Source organism: Ursus americanus, chromosome 20 (assembly GCF_024610735.1).
Source record: "Ursus americanus isolate L20-20 chromosome 20, mUrsAme1.1.p, whole genome shotgun sequence".
Lineage (NCBI taxonomy): Eukaryota > Metazoa > Chordata > Mammalia > Carnivora > Ursidae > Ursus > Ursus americanus.
Genome location: NC_142146.1, coordinates 41,467,577 through 41,485,935, shown reverse-complemented (window position 1 = coordinate 41,485,935; position 18,359 = coordinate 41,467,577). Strand labels below are relative to the sequence as shown.

General features: G+C 31.8%; 1 protein-coding gene across 2 annotated transcripts in view; it reads left to right on the top strand.

The window, feature by feature from the left end:
- PLOD2 (procollagen-lysine,2-oxoglutarate 5-dioxygenase 2) overlaps positions 1-17,675 on the top strand; it is a 94,202-nt gene extending 76,527 nt beyond the window's left edge. Inside the window, exons 11-20 of one of the 2 annotated variants that reach the window (XM_045813349.2) lie at positions 2,223-2,327; positions 5,646-5,771; positions 8,003-8,144; positions 9,305-9,367; positions 10,358-10,471; positions 13,307-13,372; positions 14,450-14,554; positions 15,698-15,844; positions 15,954-16,079; positions 16,246-17,674. In XM_045813349.2, coding sequence (XP_045669305.1) covers positions 2,223-2,327; positions 5,646-5,771; positions 8,003-8,144; positions 9,305-9,367; positions 10,358-10,471; positions 13,307-13,372; positions 14,450-14,554; positions 15,698-15,844; positions 15,954-16,079; positions 16,246-16,401 — 1,150 coding nt within the window. In that variant the 3' untranslated portion in view covers positions 16,402-17,674. Of the gene's footprint in view, positions 1-2,222; positions 2,328-5,645; positions 5,772-8,002; positions 8,145-9,304; positions 9,368-10,357; positions 10,472-13,306; positions 13,373-14,449; positions 14,555-15,697; positions 15,845-15,953; positions 16,080-16,245 lie in introns of both variants that reach the window. The other variant, XM_045813364.2, reaches the window with a different exon arrangement.
- Positions 17,676-18,359: the final 684 nt, after the last annotated feature.

Sequence of the window (18,359 nt, the reverse complement as noted above, 5' to 3'; positions counted from 1 at the left end):
TTATCAGCAGTTCATTCCTTTCATCACTGACTAATACTCTATCATATGAATATACCACAAATGGATTTCTTATTGATAGATCATGTCCAGTTTGGAGCCATTCGAATAAGATTGCTGATGAAGATTCCTTATTAGAAGTATATGTGTGTGTGTGTGTGTGTGTGTGTGTGTGTGTGTGTGTGTGTACATATTTTGCTTCAGTGTATTTTAGGAAAATAGCCACGATTAGACTAACTAGGGTGTAGGGTTAGAGTAAATGTATGTTTAACTTTATAAGAAACTGCTAAATAGTCCTCTCAACTGTTATACCATTGTACACTCCTGATAGCGAGGTAGTTCACACCTCTCACAGCTCCAGATTTGTCAACAGTTGATATTGCCCATCTTTTTTATTTTAGCTACTTGATCGGGTATCAAAAATATCTTACTGTGATTGTAATTTAATTCTGTGACAAGGAATTTCCTATTTGTGTGTTGATTGGCCATTTGTATGTATTGATTTGTGGAGTATCTATTTAAATCTTTCATGCATTTTTGTTTACATTGGGTCGTCTTTTTTGTTGTTTATTTGCAGGAGTTCATTATATAATCTGTATACAAGGTGTGTGTGTGTGTGTGTGTGTGTGTGTGTGATGTTTTGTGAATATTTGCTCCACTGTGTGGCTTGGTTTTTACTTTTTTAATCCTGTCTTTTGATGAGAAGAAATTTGAATTTCAGTGAATTTCCATTTCTCTTTTTTTTTCTTTTATGCTTTATGCTTTTTGGGTTTATTTTCTATTTAAGAAAACTTTCTTATTCCAATGTCATGAAAACATCCTTTGGAATTTTTCTTTTATAAGCTTTATTGTTCTAGCATTTATGTTTAAGATGTTTCAATCTACAATTCATCCTGAATACATTTTTGTGTTTGGAGTGAAGTAGGAGTCAAATTTTATTCTTTGCAAATGGAATTCCAGTTGTTTCAACACTCCTTTTTATTTTAGGGCTTTTCTTTTCCTATGTACTTGACTTGGCTTTGGCCAAAAATCAATTGACTGAATATTTATGAGTGATTGTGAACTCTCTACTCTGTTTCGTTGGTCTTAGATCAATGCCACATTTTATTACAAGGGATTTATATTAATCTTGAAATCAAGTAGTGTAATTTCTTTGGTTTTTATTCCAAAATAATTTTGGCTATTTTATTTTCATTTTATTTTATCTATGTATTTAATTGAGGTATAATTCACATATAACATATTAGCTTTAGATGTACAACATAGTGATTCAATATTTGTATACTTTGTATATTTGTATATTTTGGTGAAAGGATCACCAAAATAAGTTTAGTTACCATCTGTTATCATATATAATTACAAAACTTAAAAAACTTTTCTGTAATTTTTTGCACAATTTCAGCAAAGTTTCCTGTCTGCTGTCCTATATGACAGTTGCTTAGAAACAAATGGGATACATACTGACAATAGTGGAAAGTGATAACTAGGATCAGCCGTGAGGGAGGGGAGCTCAAAAGGAGAGAGCCCCAAGTGTAGAAACCATAATACTTGGAAGCATCTCATGTATAACAAGTAGTTCATAGCTTGTTGTTCCTGATGATAAGGCTACAGACTCTACCAAGAAAAACATATGTCATAGTCCATGACCCTGATAAGAAACAGGGGAGTACATTTCTTAGAAAGAATTCCACGCAAATCAGGCTTAAAAAGTATTAATACCTAAACAATTATACATTTGTATCTCCAAGATTCACTTAGAACTGAGTTGTTGGATAAGCAAGATTTTGCACGGTGCATGTGTATACGTGTGCAAAAAGCATTTTGATTTGTGAAGAAAAGTTGTTGATAAATACATTGAGATAAATTATATTTCCCTTTCAGAGAGGTCTAAGTACTAAATTCTAAATTGCCATTCTTGCTGGGTATTCTATGCCTTAAACTTTTTAGTGGTTTGAAAACGTATTTCACTTGACCTAAAATTTTTAGTGTTGGTCTCCATATGAATATCTATGTTGATAAACTGACCATTTTGAAATTTAAGGTAATATTTATCCCTTTGGATATTGTCTTACTATTTTGATTAGAAAAATACGTTAGAGAAACTTTATTTTATATATATATATATATATATATATATATATATATATATATATATATATGCTTTATGTTGACATTTTTTAACGAGCAAGTATTTTATCTAATTCTTATTTCTTTTTCAATGTTAGGGATTTTTGCCGTCAGGATGAAAACTGTGATTATTATTTTAGTATGGATGCAGATGTTGTTTTGACAAATCCAAGGACCTTAAAAATTTTGATTGAACAAAACAGGTACTACGTAAGATTCGTTATCAATTTATTTTTAAAATGATAATCATTTTCTGTGTCTTTGTGGACAAACTATGCTTACAAATCTGTTTCATGAATTGAGGGAACTTACATGAAGTTATTTTCTAGGCTTATAAACTTTCAATTCTGATTAGTTTTCTTTTAAAGGAGTTAAATAGAAAACAACCTGATGAAAATTAGAAGTATTTAATATTAGTTACAATCACAAATGCAATGTTTATCAATTATATTTGACCTATTTTTCTGTTTAAAGCAAAATGAAATTATGACATATCTGTAAAATTTGGAATTTTTAAATTTTCTGTAGAATTTTTAAAGTAGAATTTCATAAAACTTATGACCTAAAAAGTTATTGCAAACAGAGATCTAAGTTCTTAGAATTTGAAAAAAATTTCAGAGATCTGTGATTTTATTTAGTACTGAACTTTGTAATAATTATTACTCGGTAGTACCTGTTTTTATTTAATGGAATTGAAGTGTGAAAAAGACATCATCTATACCAGCTTATAATGATATTAATCATTATTTATTATATTATATTATTGCTACTAGTAGTTTATTAAGCCTCCTACTAATAGCCCAACTTTAATGAATGTTTATTAAGTGCCAGGTATTGTTTTTAAGTATGTTTACATATATTAATGCAATTATTTCTCTTAGCAAATAGTATGGTTGGCAGAGAAATGTTAGAATTACTGTTTTTATTTTGCTGAGTAAAATATATGAGAAATCTGTTATGCTATATTAACCTCCTCTATATGTAATATGATTTGCCAATTTGAGAATTCAGTTATTACTTCAAAATCTAAGACCTCTTCGTATTAATCTGTATATACAGCCCCACTGTATATCTATAAATTGCAAGTAATTTTTCAAAACATATGAATAATGTTTTGATCATTAGGCAAAGAAAAGCAGTCTACCTTAGAGATATGGGATAGAATTGCAATTTGTAACTCTTAAAACCTAGTGGAATTCAGTAATATTTTCTTAAATGTGCAATGTTAATTGACTTTTAATTTGATTTAAATTCAATATAATCGAATGTACATTTTTTAGATAATACTTACATGTTTTTATTATATGATACTTTTGCAGGTACTTATTCCTACAGTGAACTATTTAATGAATTCATACTATGTATTTAACACATTATCCCCTTTAATGTTAATCTAATGTTTTAAACCTTGTAAAAAATAAAATTCCCTCATAATTAACTCACCTGCCATCTGGGGCCATTGCCCTTCAAGGGCCAGTAAAACTCAGGATATTTCTCCAATTCCATAAATTTCTGTTACTGATCAAAGGTTTAGGTTCATCTGATGCTTATGGTTCTTGCTTCTGTATCTGAGCATGTAGTTTTCATGAAGAATTTACATATACCAAAAATTTTGTGAGATTTAGTAAACTTGACTGAAGGTTAGAGGGACAAGGGATGGTTACATCTTAGGGCATATAGCTTTCCAGCATTTCATCAACTCTCTTTTCTATCTTTTCCCATCTCTGCTATTTACTGCCTTACTCCAGATTTTACTCCTTCAGTAATATAGTGTAATTCATCATCCCCCAGCTGCTATCCTGATAAAGTAGTTCCCCCTTATCCACAGGGGATACATTCCGAGACCTCCAGTGGATACCTGAAACCACAGATAATTCCAAACCCTATGTACATTATGTTTCTTTCCTATACTTAACAGACCTGTGATAGAGTTTAATTTATAAATTGCTCACAGTAAGAGATTAACAACAATAATAAAATAGAACAGTTATAACAATATACTGTAATAAAATTTATGTGGATACAATCTCTCTCTCAAAATATCTTTCTGTTCTGTACTCCCCCTTCTTGTGATGATGTGAGATGATAAAATGCCAATGTGAGGAGATGAAGTGAGGTGAATGACGCAGACAGTGTGACTTAGGCTACTATTGATCTGATTATTCATCGGAAGAATCATCTGCTTCTGGACCATGGTTGACCCTGGGTAATTGAAACCATGGAAAGTAGAAACCATGGATAAGGGGCCTTACTGTATTTCACTACTCAAAAACATTGAGGCATACCAAAGATGGATTTTGATTTCCATTTTTTTGCCCAACCTTCTTTGGAAGGCAGCTGGGATTATAAATTACAAGATTTTTATTTCTATTATATATTTGATCTTATCTGTTATCACCATTGAATTATTCCTTAAATTAACAAAATATATAGATTCTAATTTATATTACCATTTCTAATATTGTAGATATTCTAAACAAAACAAAATTTAAGTGTTTCTGGTTAACATTTCCTTTTAATAGGAACCAGAAAAAATAAATCAAAATCACTATTTTGAATGATGTGCATTTACAGACTATGTTTCACTTTTCTGTAGGTAAGGGAAAGGGCACACCTGGTCTTCACAGGACTGGAGTGTTGTGAAATAGGTTTTTTTGTGGCGAATACCTGGTTCATAAACTTCCTCATGGAAGAGTTGGGTGAGCTTTTCTTAAAAATTGACACCACTGTAATTCACTTCATTTTTAAAGTAATTCTAGAGGAACTTCAGAATTACCTTATTTGGAAAGTGTTGACACGTTATAAATTAGATTTTCCTAAGAAAAAATCTGACGTATTTGAGTTTGTAACATGTGCTTGTCTCAAAGGGACTACTTTCCTGGTAGGTAGTCATACAGAGTGCTATGGCAATTATCCTCTATTTTGTTTTTTTAAATAGTTGAAGGGCCAGAAGAATGTCCAGTGTTGCCAGGACTAGCACAACCCATTTTAAAAGTTAAAGAAAAAAAAAAAAGGAAACATACTTTAAAGTAATTCAGGACTTAACTTTAGGAAAACTGGCCTATTTACAGATATCTCAGCTCATCTTTATTCATTTTTTTATTCAACAAATATTTATTGAATACTTATTATGTCTTCTCAATGACAATGGAAATATTTGATTTCATTTTGTATAATTTCTGAAATACAATAATTAAATAATTAATGTAGCTTGACTTATTTGGATATAAGTAAGGTACTTTTGAAAGTCATTTTTATACTTTATTAGCATTTTCAATTACTTTGCCTTTTTTGTTACTCTTTTTAAGAAACATTGACATCAGCAGTATGCTTATTTAAGAAAAAGTGGGAAGAAATTCCTGTTTCTCTTTTATTTTACTTTCGGTTTTTTGAACTCACTACATGGGTGTTAAATGAACATTAGTGTTGTATGTGTCATGATAAGCCCAAAATGCATAATTCTATGGTAATTTAAGAATAAATAATTCCTTGGATTTATTTTTCTCTCATGCTGTCTTTAGAAAGATCATTGCTCCTCTCGTAACTCGTCATGGAAAGCTGTGGTCCAACTTCTGGGGAGCCTTGAGTCCTGATGGATACTATGCTAGATCTGAAGATTATGTGGATATTGTTCAAGGGAATAGAGTGTAAGTTCTTTTAATGTAAAGTACCACAATCTCAGAATGTGGTCTAGTTAACATTACCTGAGTTTTGCTTTCTCTTTTCTTCATGATTTGTGGAAATCTGAAAACCTGGAGACCACTTGGGATCCTGAAATACTAGTGTAAAATAATATTACAAAAATCTGTCTTTGAAGTTCTAAATCTTCACAGGAACAAACTTAACTGTTGTGGAAAATACTAAGAGATCCTACATGGTAGATGGGAGTAGCCATGAGATGGTTGTCAGAAGACTAGTATTATTTAGTTAAACGTTTAGATAAGGAATTTAGTTTAGCTAATTTAGCCAGGATGAAATTTGTTTTGATAGCTTTTAAAATTTACAAGTGAACAAACAAAATCAATATTAAAGGCAATTATTTACCTTCCAGCATTTCCTACTGAAGAGTTTTCTGTGTAAAATAGCTAATATTCTGCTTTAAAGATCAATTTCTTCACCGATATCTGATTTCCATTTCCAGCATTTGAAAAGAATATACTTGCTACAAAGTGTATGCGTGGTTGATATTTGTCTCAGAGACAACAGTTGATATTTTTTAGACTAAAAAAAAAAAAAAGCAGAATTCAAATAGTGTTTTTTTTGCTAAGGTAGTAATAGAGTAGAATGTTATCCTTTTTCTTCATATAGATGATGGACCAGAGTGACTGAGATGTTAAAAGCTTTGCCTAATTTCTCAGCTACATCAGCTCAATTAAAAAGGGAAAACATTCTTCATGACTAAAGATATGTGCCCTTAAATTCAAAATAAAAACCCCACGCACTTTTTCTTGAACAGTTGAGTATTAAAAAGATGTTTTACTTGTGAAAATAGTAACAGAAAATTTGAATGATAAATACGATAAAAGCTCTTGTTAGCTGCAATTATGAAGCACGACAGCTGAGAAAACACTGTTCAGATCATATTCTGTTGTTTCAAAGTATTTTTTTTTTGTCTCTGGGATGATTTGTATAGACCAAATGCCTGATATTGTCTGTGGATATAACAGAAATAAGGGTTCACAGAAGTAGGATATAGAATTAATGATTCATGTAAGTTGCTTTAGGCATGGTGGTATTTTGTACAGCCTCCTGTCGCTGTTGTTGAAAGTATGAGGAAAAGGATATGGAAGAGGTTTTTGATCTAGTTAATACAAAAATGCACTTCATGTCCAAAAGCTACATGAAGGAATGACATCTTATGACATGTATGCACACGGGTGTGTGTGTGTGTGTGTGTGTTTCTTCAAAATGAGACAACTGCATACTCTACCAGTGAGGAATTTCTGAATTCAGATGATACATTGTATATCCTTTATGGCTATTTCCCTTGAGGTTCATCTAGAAAAAAACTGAAATCGTATTCCTTTTAATATCTAACTACAATTCCTTGGTCAAAATCTTTCCTTTCTGTTCTCTAAAAGCAACAAGCGTATGCCTTTAGGTGAAACCTTACTCGCTATTCTTAGGAAATGAGTCATGTTCAGAGTGAAAAGACAAATGTGGGGAAGAATTAAGGACAAAATAGAGTATCTCCCAACCCTCATGCACTTCTAGCTCTATTTCTTTCATATCTTTTCTTTCTTAAGAAATTTGAGATGGCTTAGTGAATTTCAAGAGAATATATTTTAGGAGAATTTTTGCCATACTCAGTGGTGTGCTGGTAAAGGTCTAACAACTGGATCTTGGGGTTGAGGGATGTCCCGATTTGTAGTGTTTGCCAATTTCTGTGGTGTAAATGTTTCTGCCATGGCTGATTTTGAGCTTCCAATGTGAAGTCACCGAGTATAGCTAAGTGCTCTGGGGAGCCAGTGTGAGCTAGTTGTAGTATACCACAGGTTGTATGTGATTTATTTTTGCCATCAAACTGCTTAATCCTAAATGGAAACTCTTTCTGTACAATAGAATATTATACTCAACTATAATAATGAAGTGAAGGATCACAGCCAAAATGCTAAACAGATATCAACCCTAAAATGAAGTTTATGTAGGGAGATAGTGATTCATTGCACAAAAATGTAGTGTGTAGCAAGTAATGTCAGATGTGTGTGTATAACTGTTAAATATCTTTACATGTGTTTGCATTTGCATGTAATTTGATTCAATAATTTATATATACAAAATTTAAAAACATACAAGGTATTTGTTTTGAAAATATAAAAATAAACCTTTGAATATTTTTTATTTGTGGTATTTTGGAATGTCTTGTCTTTACTTTCAGAGGGATATGGAATGTCCCATACATGGCTAATGTGTACTTAATTAAGGGAAAGACACTTCGATCAGAGATGAATGAAAGGAACTATTTTGTCCGTGATAAATTGGATCCTGATATGGCTCTGTGCCGAAATGCTAGAGAAATGGTAGGGTATACAATGATGGCTTGCTTGGATGTTCTTATAAAATGGCTTGCTTTACCAGTTGATGTGTCATTGTGTTTTGATGCCCTTTTCTTTCTAATTTGTAAGTACTAGCCAATTTTTTTGGTTCCGTATTGAAAAATTAGGAGCAGTTATGGAGAATAATTTGTGAACGTTTATCTGTAGAAATAGTTTGGAAAATGCTAGGTTCCACGCTGAGGCTAATTCATAAGCAACAGAAAAATTTCAATCATAAACATGGATTTGTTACAAATCAGCTTTGCATTTTTAAGAATTCATCTTCACTTCCATTTGAAATTTTATAGTGGAAAACTGACCTAATTAAAATTAATTAGATAAAGCCTGGGTGAAATAATCATTTACACATTTAAGAAGAACACACTTTTGTTCTGAAATCAATGCCCATTATTCTCTTTATCATTATAAACTGCACTCTTCTCAAAGCAGTTCCTTACCACTAAACTGAGAGAGGGATTGTGATATGCAGTATATTTCATCTGTGTGAAAAGTAATGATACATTGCTATTCTACAAGTGTACTTTCATTATAAAACTTCAATGATTGTAGAAAATAGTCTGTTTTTCAAAATGTGTAAATGTTTTACAACATGTTTATATAGTTTTCTATTTTAGAAATGATTGGGTTATTTCACTCAAATTTACATAAGCAAATGTGATTTGGGAAAAATCAGAAAAGTTGGCAAGTATTTTTTTTCTAGTTTAATAAGGCATGTGTTGTTTGAGTATATTTGTTTTCCCACAAACCTCTGTGCATTGTTACATTGAGTATCTCAGTACTTGTGATTGTAATTTGTGCTCATGTTCTGCTAATTTGACTCAACAGCGCATCCTGGAATGGCCTCTCTTACACATTTTTTTCCTTTGTCTTAATTTTGTGTCTAATGAAAGTTCTACTAAGGAATGAGCTTGGATTTATGTCTGACAAAAAAAAAAAAAAAAAAAGAAAGGGCTGGAGTTGTTTCTTTGTGTGCGCTATAAGCTTTGCTTGTTATGCATGTTGTCTGTGAAGGACATTTCAGAATGTCAGCTTCTGACCAAGGGCTGCTAATGTTATTTACCTAAGAATACCTGAGAGAGTGTGGGTGTGCTGGTCAACTTACCCAATGCTTCTCTTCATTTTAGACTTTACAAAGGGAAAAAGACTCCCCTACTCCGGAAACATTCCAAATGCTCAGCCCCCCAAAGGTGTTATTTTTATTTATTTTTATTTGTTTTTGTTTCTTTAATTAATACTAGATATGGTATATTTTGCCTACCAGTAAAGTTTCTTTAAGAATCTTCTTTCCATTTAGCACGGTAAAATGTTGGTATTCATTGGTTCTTCATTTGTGTATGCGTGTGTATGTTTTGTGTTTTGGGGGTGGGCATTATGTAATACTCAACTCTTAGTTCTTTGGGCCGATTTACATTTTGTGGTTGACGAATGAGAGGGTTAAACCCAAATCACTTTCATTAGTTTTTCTAGTTTTTTTTTTTTTTTTTTTTAAGGGAGAGAAAAAGTAGGAGTAAGTATAAAGTACGTCTTGACTAAAATGAGATTGGGTTACTCTTCATTATTTTTTTAAATTAATTAAAAACTAACCCTTTACCATTAAAACAGGTTCAAAAAGAAACAAACTTACCATAGTGGTGTTTGCCACATTTATTTGGTTTGGTTTTCTTTAGCTGCCTTTAATGAATAAGTAATTTCTATGTTCAGTTTTTAAACATCAGGACAATAAAAAGAATGACATAGTCTGATGAAATAATACTGACATTTGAATTCTTGTTTGAAAATGTGACATTTTCTTTGAAAGGGAAAGAAGCCAAAAGAGGTACAATTCATTGCACTTTGGTGTCTCAAAAATATTTCTGCTTTCAAACAGGAATTTTTTCCCCCGATGTCTACATCTAGGATCAATGAGAAAGGGACAAAAACAGTCATTCTTCCTCTTCTTTTTTTCAGTTGAGTGTCAGTGCTATCAATTAGTTTTGTGTGGTGTCTGAATTCATAATTAATAAAAATTTTATTTCTTTTATTTTAAATCATGCATGTTTTATATGAAAAATAAAAATGCATGTTCAGGAATGAGATATAAAAGTTGAAATTAATATCTCCTATATATTTTTCCTATAGTTAAGTTTATTTTCTTGTATTTTCCTCTACGATTAATACTGTTATTTTTTGGCACATAGGGCGTGTTTATGTACATTTCTAATAGACATGAATTTGGAAGACTTTTATCAACTGCTAATTACAATACTTCCCATTATAACAATGACCTCTGGCAGATTTTTGAAAATCCTGTGGTAGGTATTTCATACTCAACTTCATTTATTTCTTCTTTTCCTATAACTCTAAATGGATGTAAATCAGTTGGGTTAATAATATGAAAATGTGGTAAGAGGCTTTAAAAAAGTTTAAAGTTTAAAAAACAGCTTAAGAAATATAATTGTGTCTTTTAAAAAATATTTTGAATTATGTATTTTAATATTTTAAATTATATTTTTTAAAAAGACACAATTAATTATATTTCTTGACCTAGAAATTTTTTTAAATTAAGACATATATTAGGTGTGGAGAAAGGAATTATCAGTTACTATGATTTCTCTCAATATTTCTATTTTATATATTCAAAAATATCATAAAATTTTTAATTGTAATTTCAGAAAAACTGTTTATAAGTAGCTCACATATGACAATATTATGTTTGATTTTCAAGAAGAGAACTCAAGAAGTTGGTTTGGGAAAATACATTTTATTTTATCATTTTATTTATTTTTTTATAACAATTTTGTGAATGTACACCAAAGACAGCCAGAGAAGATTTCAGAGTAAGTGGATTCAACATATGTAGAAAATCTGAAGTTGAAGAAATTATTTCCTTATAACTCTAAAATTATTTTATATCTTAAATTTTTGAATCATATAGGAATTCATTCCTTGTTTGTTTTATGAGAGCCTATTTTCTTCAGTCAATTTGGAACATTTATTCAAGGGAAAATACTCTCTCTAGTAATCATCTCTGTAATGCTACTGTTCATGGTTTTTTCCTTGTCAATAGTAAAAGTTTTAAATTACAGAGACACTCAATCCACCTGATCAGAATTGTCTTTTATTTTGTAGGAGTAGGTGACATCCAGGAATAGTAAATTTAGTGGTCTCTGAAGACTGTTCAATAGAAAAAGAATGTCTTTTCACATTTTTGTATTTTAAAAGTATTTTCATTTTGGAGCGCCTGGGTGGCTCAGTCGTTAAGCGTCTGCCTTCAGCTCAGGGCGTGATCCCAGCGTTCTGGGATCAAGCCCCACATCAGGCTCCTCTGATGGGAGCCTGCTTCTTCCTCTCCCACTCCCCCTGCTTGTGTTCCTTCTCTCGCTGGCTGTCTCTCTCTCTGTGTCAAATAAATATATAAAATCTTTAAAAAAAAAAGTATTTTCATTTCATCTTAGCTGCATATCTTAATCTTTCACAGAAGTGTAACTAAAAAGAGTTTTTTTACATTGGTGAGGGTGGAATTATATATTTTACTTTGGCACTGAGTCTCTTGGTTGTTTTGAAGAATAGAATTATTTTATTTCTTGGGTAATATTAGTTCCTGAAAAAATGTCCCAAATTATATCCTGAATTGTAGACATTTGTGTCAGAATTCATATCTTTGGAGAATATGAAATGAAAACATCAGAAGTAAGTAGGAATTGCTTTTCTTTCCATGGCTTTGTTTTGTTTTTGGTAAATTAGCCTGATCGATAATGCCTCCCGAGGAGTGTCCCATAGCAAAATATTTGACGGTTGTCCCATTATCAGAATTTCTAAGAAATGAGTATAGTCACAGTTGGTTCAATGATATTTGAAGAGTAGCCTAAGATGAGAAGTGAATGCCTTACTGTACGATCTTAGGGGTTTTTTCCTTTTATTTCGAAAAATCAATAATCATGCATAAGAAAAAAATACTTAAAGATTCTGAAATGTGATGAATATTTTTTTTCTAATTTCCCACCGTATTTTGGAATCAGAGAATAATCACTATTGAAAAGATTAATTAGATAATACAGTAATTTGATTCTTATATTTACATACTATATATAAATGAAATTCATTGAAGAATTTGAAGATAACTTTGGTTCTTCCATATCAAAAATATCTGAGCTACATATAAGCAAAGATGTGCAAAACTGAGAATGGCATATAAATCATCAGGGCCTCTCTGAAATCTGACCTCAAAAGATATATTTCAGACAAATATTTCTGCAATGCATTTTGTTTGGAATTATTTTGAGTCTATATCTCAGTTCTTCCCTCCTGGCTCCCTATATTTGTACTTCGTAAAGAGAAAATTAAAATTTTTGTTAAACATGTCTAAATACATTTAAGAAGAGATCTTTTTTGATACTAAATCACTCCATATTTTCATATATACCTTCTAAATATGTGGTTTTTAAATAAAACACTTGACCCAGGAAAAGGATTCCTTAACTTATGTTGACAAAAATTGAGATATCTTAGTATGTAGTTCATGTATCAGAGATTAGTCAAAGAGAAGAATCAGGTTCCTGAATTAGCATGAAGAGAAGCTATTTCTCAGTGTTTGGTTCTATACCTTAATTTTAGTAACTAAAAGAAATGAAAGGGTTAGTAACCCATGATCATTCTTTGGTACATATTAAAAACTGAAGTGAAGAGAAAATTTTGAAATAATTTTTAAAAATCAAAATTATTTTAGAGTAATTCACTTTAGTATATATAGGTAAGACCCTAGTTTATTAATTTGCTAATTTTACTAATATTTGTTGGTAGGATTTTGTTTTTTATCGTTAACTTTTAGGCATATATTTACCTATCCCTGTGAATATGCATAGAATACAGCCTATAAATCTAATTGCTGTAAGATTACTCAAATTTTAAAATCTTGAGGTATAAAACTTCATAAATAAAAATTTGATGTTTCATAGAATGATGTGAGCATATGCAGAATCAGACTATGTTTAAAAACATAAACTGTGGTTTCTGAAGATTCCTTTTTGTCCAGTACACATAGTCATTTATATATTGAGCAATTTCTAAAATGCGTATACTTTGGATTTTCTATTACTTGAAAAAAGGTATTTGCTTTAATCTGTGCAATTGATTTTTTTTTTTGGTAGGACTGGAAAGAGAAGTATATAAACCGTGATTATTCAAAGATTTTCACTGAAAATATAGTTGAACAGGTTTGTATTAATAATTACTATGACGTGTTGAGTACTTATGCCTCGTTCCAGAAGGGAACAATATTACTGCAATATTGCATTAGCAGAGGATGTTGTGAAAGTGCAGAAACCATCCTTTAGGTAAAAATCATGTAGCTTAATTATAAATGTTATAGCCTTAAGGTTCATACAGTTGTAAAAATGTAGAACATGGAATTGAACAATAATTTTAAGATCATGCCCCTTTTTTGGCATGCTTCCAAATGTTGTAGCTATTTCAAACCACGAAAAATAAGGAACCTTTGGCAAATCTCTGGTGTAGGCCCATTCAGTAAGTTTATCTTTGAAAGAAATTGAACTTAAAGAGTCTCTTCTCAAAGGTGTTTTTTTTTAAATGAACTCTAGATTAGTGTTCCAAACTGTTGCTAATAGCTTATTTCAGAGAATGTAAGGCATCTTTGATTCTGAGATGCTCTGTTATTTTGTGTACTATGAGAAAGAATAAGAATACTGCCAATTAAACTAGGACACAATGTTTTCTAGTCATTTAGAAACTTTTTATTTTATACATATTGGAAGAACTAATTTAGACTTATCAAGGTATAGATGTTATCCTATGTCATAGAATATTGTATACATAATAACTTTCATTTCAATGGCAAATCGTAGTGTAAATTATTTACAAAGCATTTCAAAGGGCAGGTCAACTCAAGGGCAACACCAGCTCCATGCGTGCATGTACAGGCACACACACAGATATTACATACACACAAGGTAAGGCAGAATGAAAATTTGCCAAGTATATATACACTGTAGTATTACAACTACATCGCAGTGGCTGCTTGGTCAAATGTGAGTCTAAGATATATCTTGATTTTACAGATGTTAAAATGCAAAAAAGAAAAAAGTCTTAGCATTAAAGAAAAGCTATATTATTTGTAACAGTAATGTCAGTAATGTTGAGCAAACCTCTTAAAAAGGCATCTAAGTGAGAGGAATATTCAATAGTCCATCCTGTCACTTTTGAAATGCAAATGCCATTTATTACTTAAAAGATACAAACTATTATTCTCTTAATGGTGATGCCTTGTTTTATAGCCTTGTCCCGATGTCTTTTGGTTTCCCATCTTTTCTGAAAAAGCCTGTGATGAATTGGTGGAAGAAATGGAGCATTACGGCCAGTGGTCTGGGGGGAAACATCATGTAAGTGGTAATTTCACACGAGTGAATGTGGGTTAGAAGCAGGGGTAGGTTATTTAGTCACTTAGAGGGGATTTATCTCTTTTGTCATTTATCTCTGACTCCTAGACCTAAATGCAGGGACTAGCCAAGGCTGTCAGGAGAACTCTGGTAGTATTTAATCTATCTGGCCTCAGGTTCTCATTTATGTATGTAATTACACTGGATGGTTTCTAAAAGTCAGTGTCTCCAGGCTGAAACGGTAAGGTAATATTTGTCTATTTATTCTGTGGTATTGGTCTTCTCCAGGGCCACTTGTAATTCTCTGCATTTTCACAGTGAGCTATAGTGAAAGGACCAAGACAAAGTTTATTTGGTTGACTGCCAAAGCGTTTTGTGTGTGTGTAAACATTGGAAGAAGGAATCTGTTTGAATGCCATTGGTGTAATTCAGTTTTGCATTTATATTCGGTGTCAAAGACTTGGCAGGAAGTATTGCTGTTGGTGGTTCAATGTGTTTCTTTTCCTCTGAGAATCCACAGATGCCTGCTCCTTAACAAGGAATTCCAGGGGAATACTCTGGAATATTACTGTCTCTGCTCAACTTCATACCCCAGCTAGTTAGCTGACAAGAGAGACAGAAGTTCAAAGTTTGAGGAAGAACTTGAAGTCAGCAGGTTGTAGAATAATAAAAAGCAATCATGGAAGGACTTTGGTTATCATAAAATTGAAGTGGGGAACATAGCAAGGAAAGCAAGCTTGTTTTCAGTGGTAGGGGATACAAAGGGCAGACAAGCAGAATCTTTGTCCGTCAAGTAGCTCAGACTGCCTGAAGGGTTACTGTAAAAAACTAATTTTTTAGGAGGCATGGGAGGGCTTTGGAAATACATTTTATTTACTTTATAGTCAGACCTCACATATATATTAAATAAGTAAGAAGGGAGTCTACTGACTTTGCAATGCTTTGCTTCATCATTGATATATTTGCAACACCATGTTATCTAAGTTATTTTGATAGTTTTGTAATTAAAGCAGATGGTGCACCATAATTGAACAACTGTTATTTTTGTTGTCTGTTGTGATCTTGTGGTTGAAAAAAATTCTAAGGTAATATAAATGTGAATTGCATGTGGACCACACTTTATGACATCATGAATGCTGTTTCTAGGATAGCCGTATATCTGGTGGTTATGAAAATGTCCCAACTGATGATATCCACATGAAGCAAATTGATCTGGAGAACGTATGGCTTCATTTTATCCGGGAGTTTATTGCACCCGTTACACTGAAGGTCTTTGCAGGTTATTATACGAAGGTAGTTATCCTCCCATTCCCCCTGTCTACCTCCTACTAGTTTTTATACAAATGTGCTATTTTATATTTTTATTGATAAGCAAATCCATGGGTTTACTTTGCTTTTCTAGGGGTTTGCACTATTGAATTTTGTAGTAAAATACTCCCCTGAAAGACAGCGCTCTCTTCGCCCTCATCATGACGCCTCTACATTTACCATCAACATTGCACTCAATAACGTGGGAGAAGATTTTCAGGTAATTACGGCTTTGATGTTTTACATCTTGTAAAAGAAATGTGTCATTATGAAAAGGCCTTTGCCTTATTTTTTTAGATTCTGGTTAGATGGCATAATTTGAATTTTCCCGCTGATTAAAAATTAAATATATAAGCTGATACACTTATTTGTTCCATCTCTTTTAGGGAGGCGGATGCAAATTTCTAAGGTACAATTGCTCTATTGAATCACCCAGAAAAGGCTGGAGCTTCATGCATCCAGGGAGACTCACACATCTGCATGAAGGACTTCCCGTTAAAAATGGAACGAGATACATTGCAGTGTCATTTATAGACCCCTAAGTTATTTACTTTTCATTGAATTGAATTTTCTTTTGGAATGGACGAACATGTCTTTGAAGTTGTGCTTGAGAAGATGAGAGGAATATTTAAATAACTTCAACAGAACAACTTCACTTTGGGCCAAACATTTGAAAAACTTTTTGTAAAAAATTGTTTGATATTTCTTAATGTCTGCTCTGAGCCTTAAAACACAGATTGAAGAAGAAAAGAAAGAAAAAGTAAAAGCAAATATTTATTTCTATGCCTTATTGTCTCTGAGAATAATGACAGTTTTCTGAATTTGTGTTTCAATTGATAAAATATTCAGCTATAAATGTACAAGTGACAAGAGACTAATAATGTTTTATTATTAAAAAAGCATGAGAAGAATTTTATTTATTAACATGTAAACAAAATGAATATAAGTGAAAATCGGCAATTTTTGAAACATTGGAAAACTGGAGTTATAACTGAATTTGTATGCAACTAATTGTGTAAGTACTTTTTTGATGACCTATAAAGGTGCCTTTTATAGTAGTTACTGAAGGAATACAAAGAACAGTAAATATTTCTCCTCAAGAAACTTAGTACAGAATACAACGGAGGTTTAGAGCCAGTTGTAAACATTTTTGTTTAGATTGTTAGACAGGGTTTTTTGTTTTTGTTGTTGTTGTTGTTACATTTGTATTAGAAATCAAACCCTATATTCCTTCAGATTAATTTTCCAAGGAGGATTATGTTGAGTAGGTATTAGATTTAGGAAAGTTTTCAAGCCTTTCCATTTTGTAAAGTATATCAAATATCACCTTAAGATCAGCAAGTGTCCTTAAGTCAAAACAGGCTTTTGATTTTTAATTCTGGAAAATAATGAGGAAAAAGAAAATTTCATGAGATTAGTAGTAGCATTTTATGATTTTTAAAAAACTTTGTTAAGTACTTGAATTTTATATCAGGAAAATAAAGTTGGTGAGCCTTTCTTCTTCTCTTTGCCCTTTGCCTCCCTCCTTATTCTTTTTTAGAGAAGGTTATTTACCTTTTTGTCTTTCCAGCATAGTCTATTTTATCCTTCCTACTCTTTTTGCTACCTTTTCTTAGTCCCATTTTTAAAAAATTCCCCAGCACAAAAAAATTTGTGACCTGATTTTTCACCATTTCTCTGAGTGAAGTTTAAATATACTCATTGTAGCTACTGTTTTTAATTTAAAGATTAAACTTGAAAAAAAGTTCTAAGTCATGGTGCCAAAATAAATTTTTCTAACACTGTGTGTTAGAAAGTTATGAAAAATAAAATAATTTAAAATAAGTTTCTGGTGGTCTCTTTATTACTGGTGATTTATCTTTAGAAGAGAATGTATGGATGGAGTATCCTAACGGAATGTCTGGATGTAATAGGCTATGATTTTTTCATTTTGATTGGTGAATTTACTGACATTATAACTTAATGAAAACTCTACTTATTGAATTATGAATTGAATTGCAATATCTTCAATCTCATAATGACTAGGGATTGATCTAATTTATTTTACAAGTGAAGAAATAGAGACAAAACATTTATTCAATATATATTTATCTATTCAGTGGTGTATTTATTTATTTATTTATTTATTGACTCTTCAGATCACATTTATTAGGGGGATGATTTTTTTTTATTGTGTTCAATTAGCCAGCATTTGGTACATCATTAGTTTTTGATGTAGTGTTCAACGATTCATTAGTTGCGTATAACACCCAGTGCTCATCACAATACGTGCCCTCCTTAATGCCCATCACCCGGTTACCACATCCCCCTACTCCCTCCCTTCTGTAACCCTAAGTTTGTTTCCTGGAGTCCAGAGTCTGTCATGGTTTGTCTCCCTCTCTGATTTCCCCCCCTTCAGATTTCCCTCCCTTCCCTAATGGTCCCCCGTGCTATTTCTTATGCTCCACATATGAGTGAAACCATATGATAATTGTCTTTCTCTGCTTGACTTATTTCACTT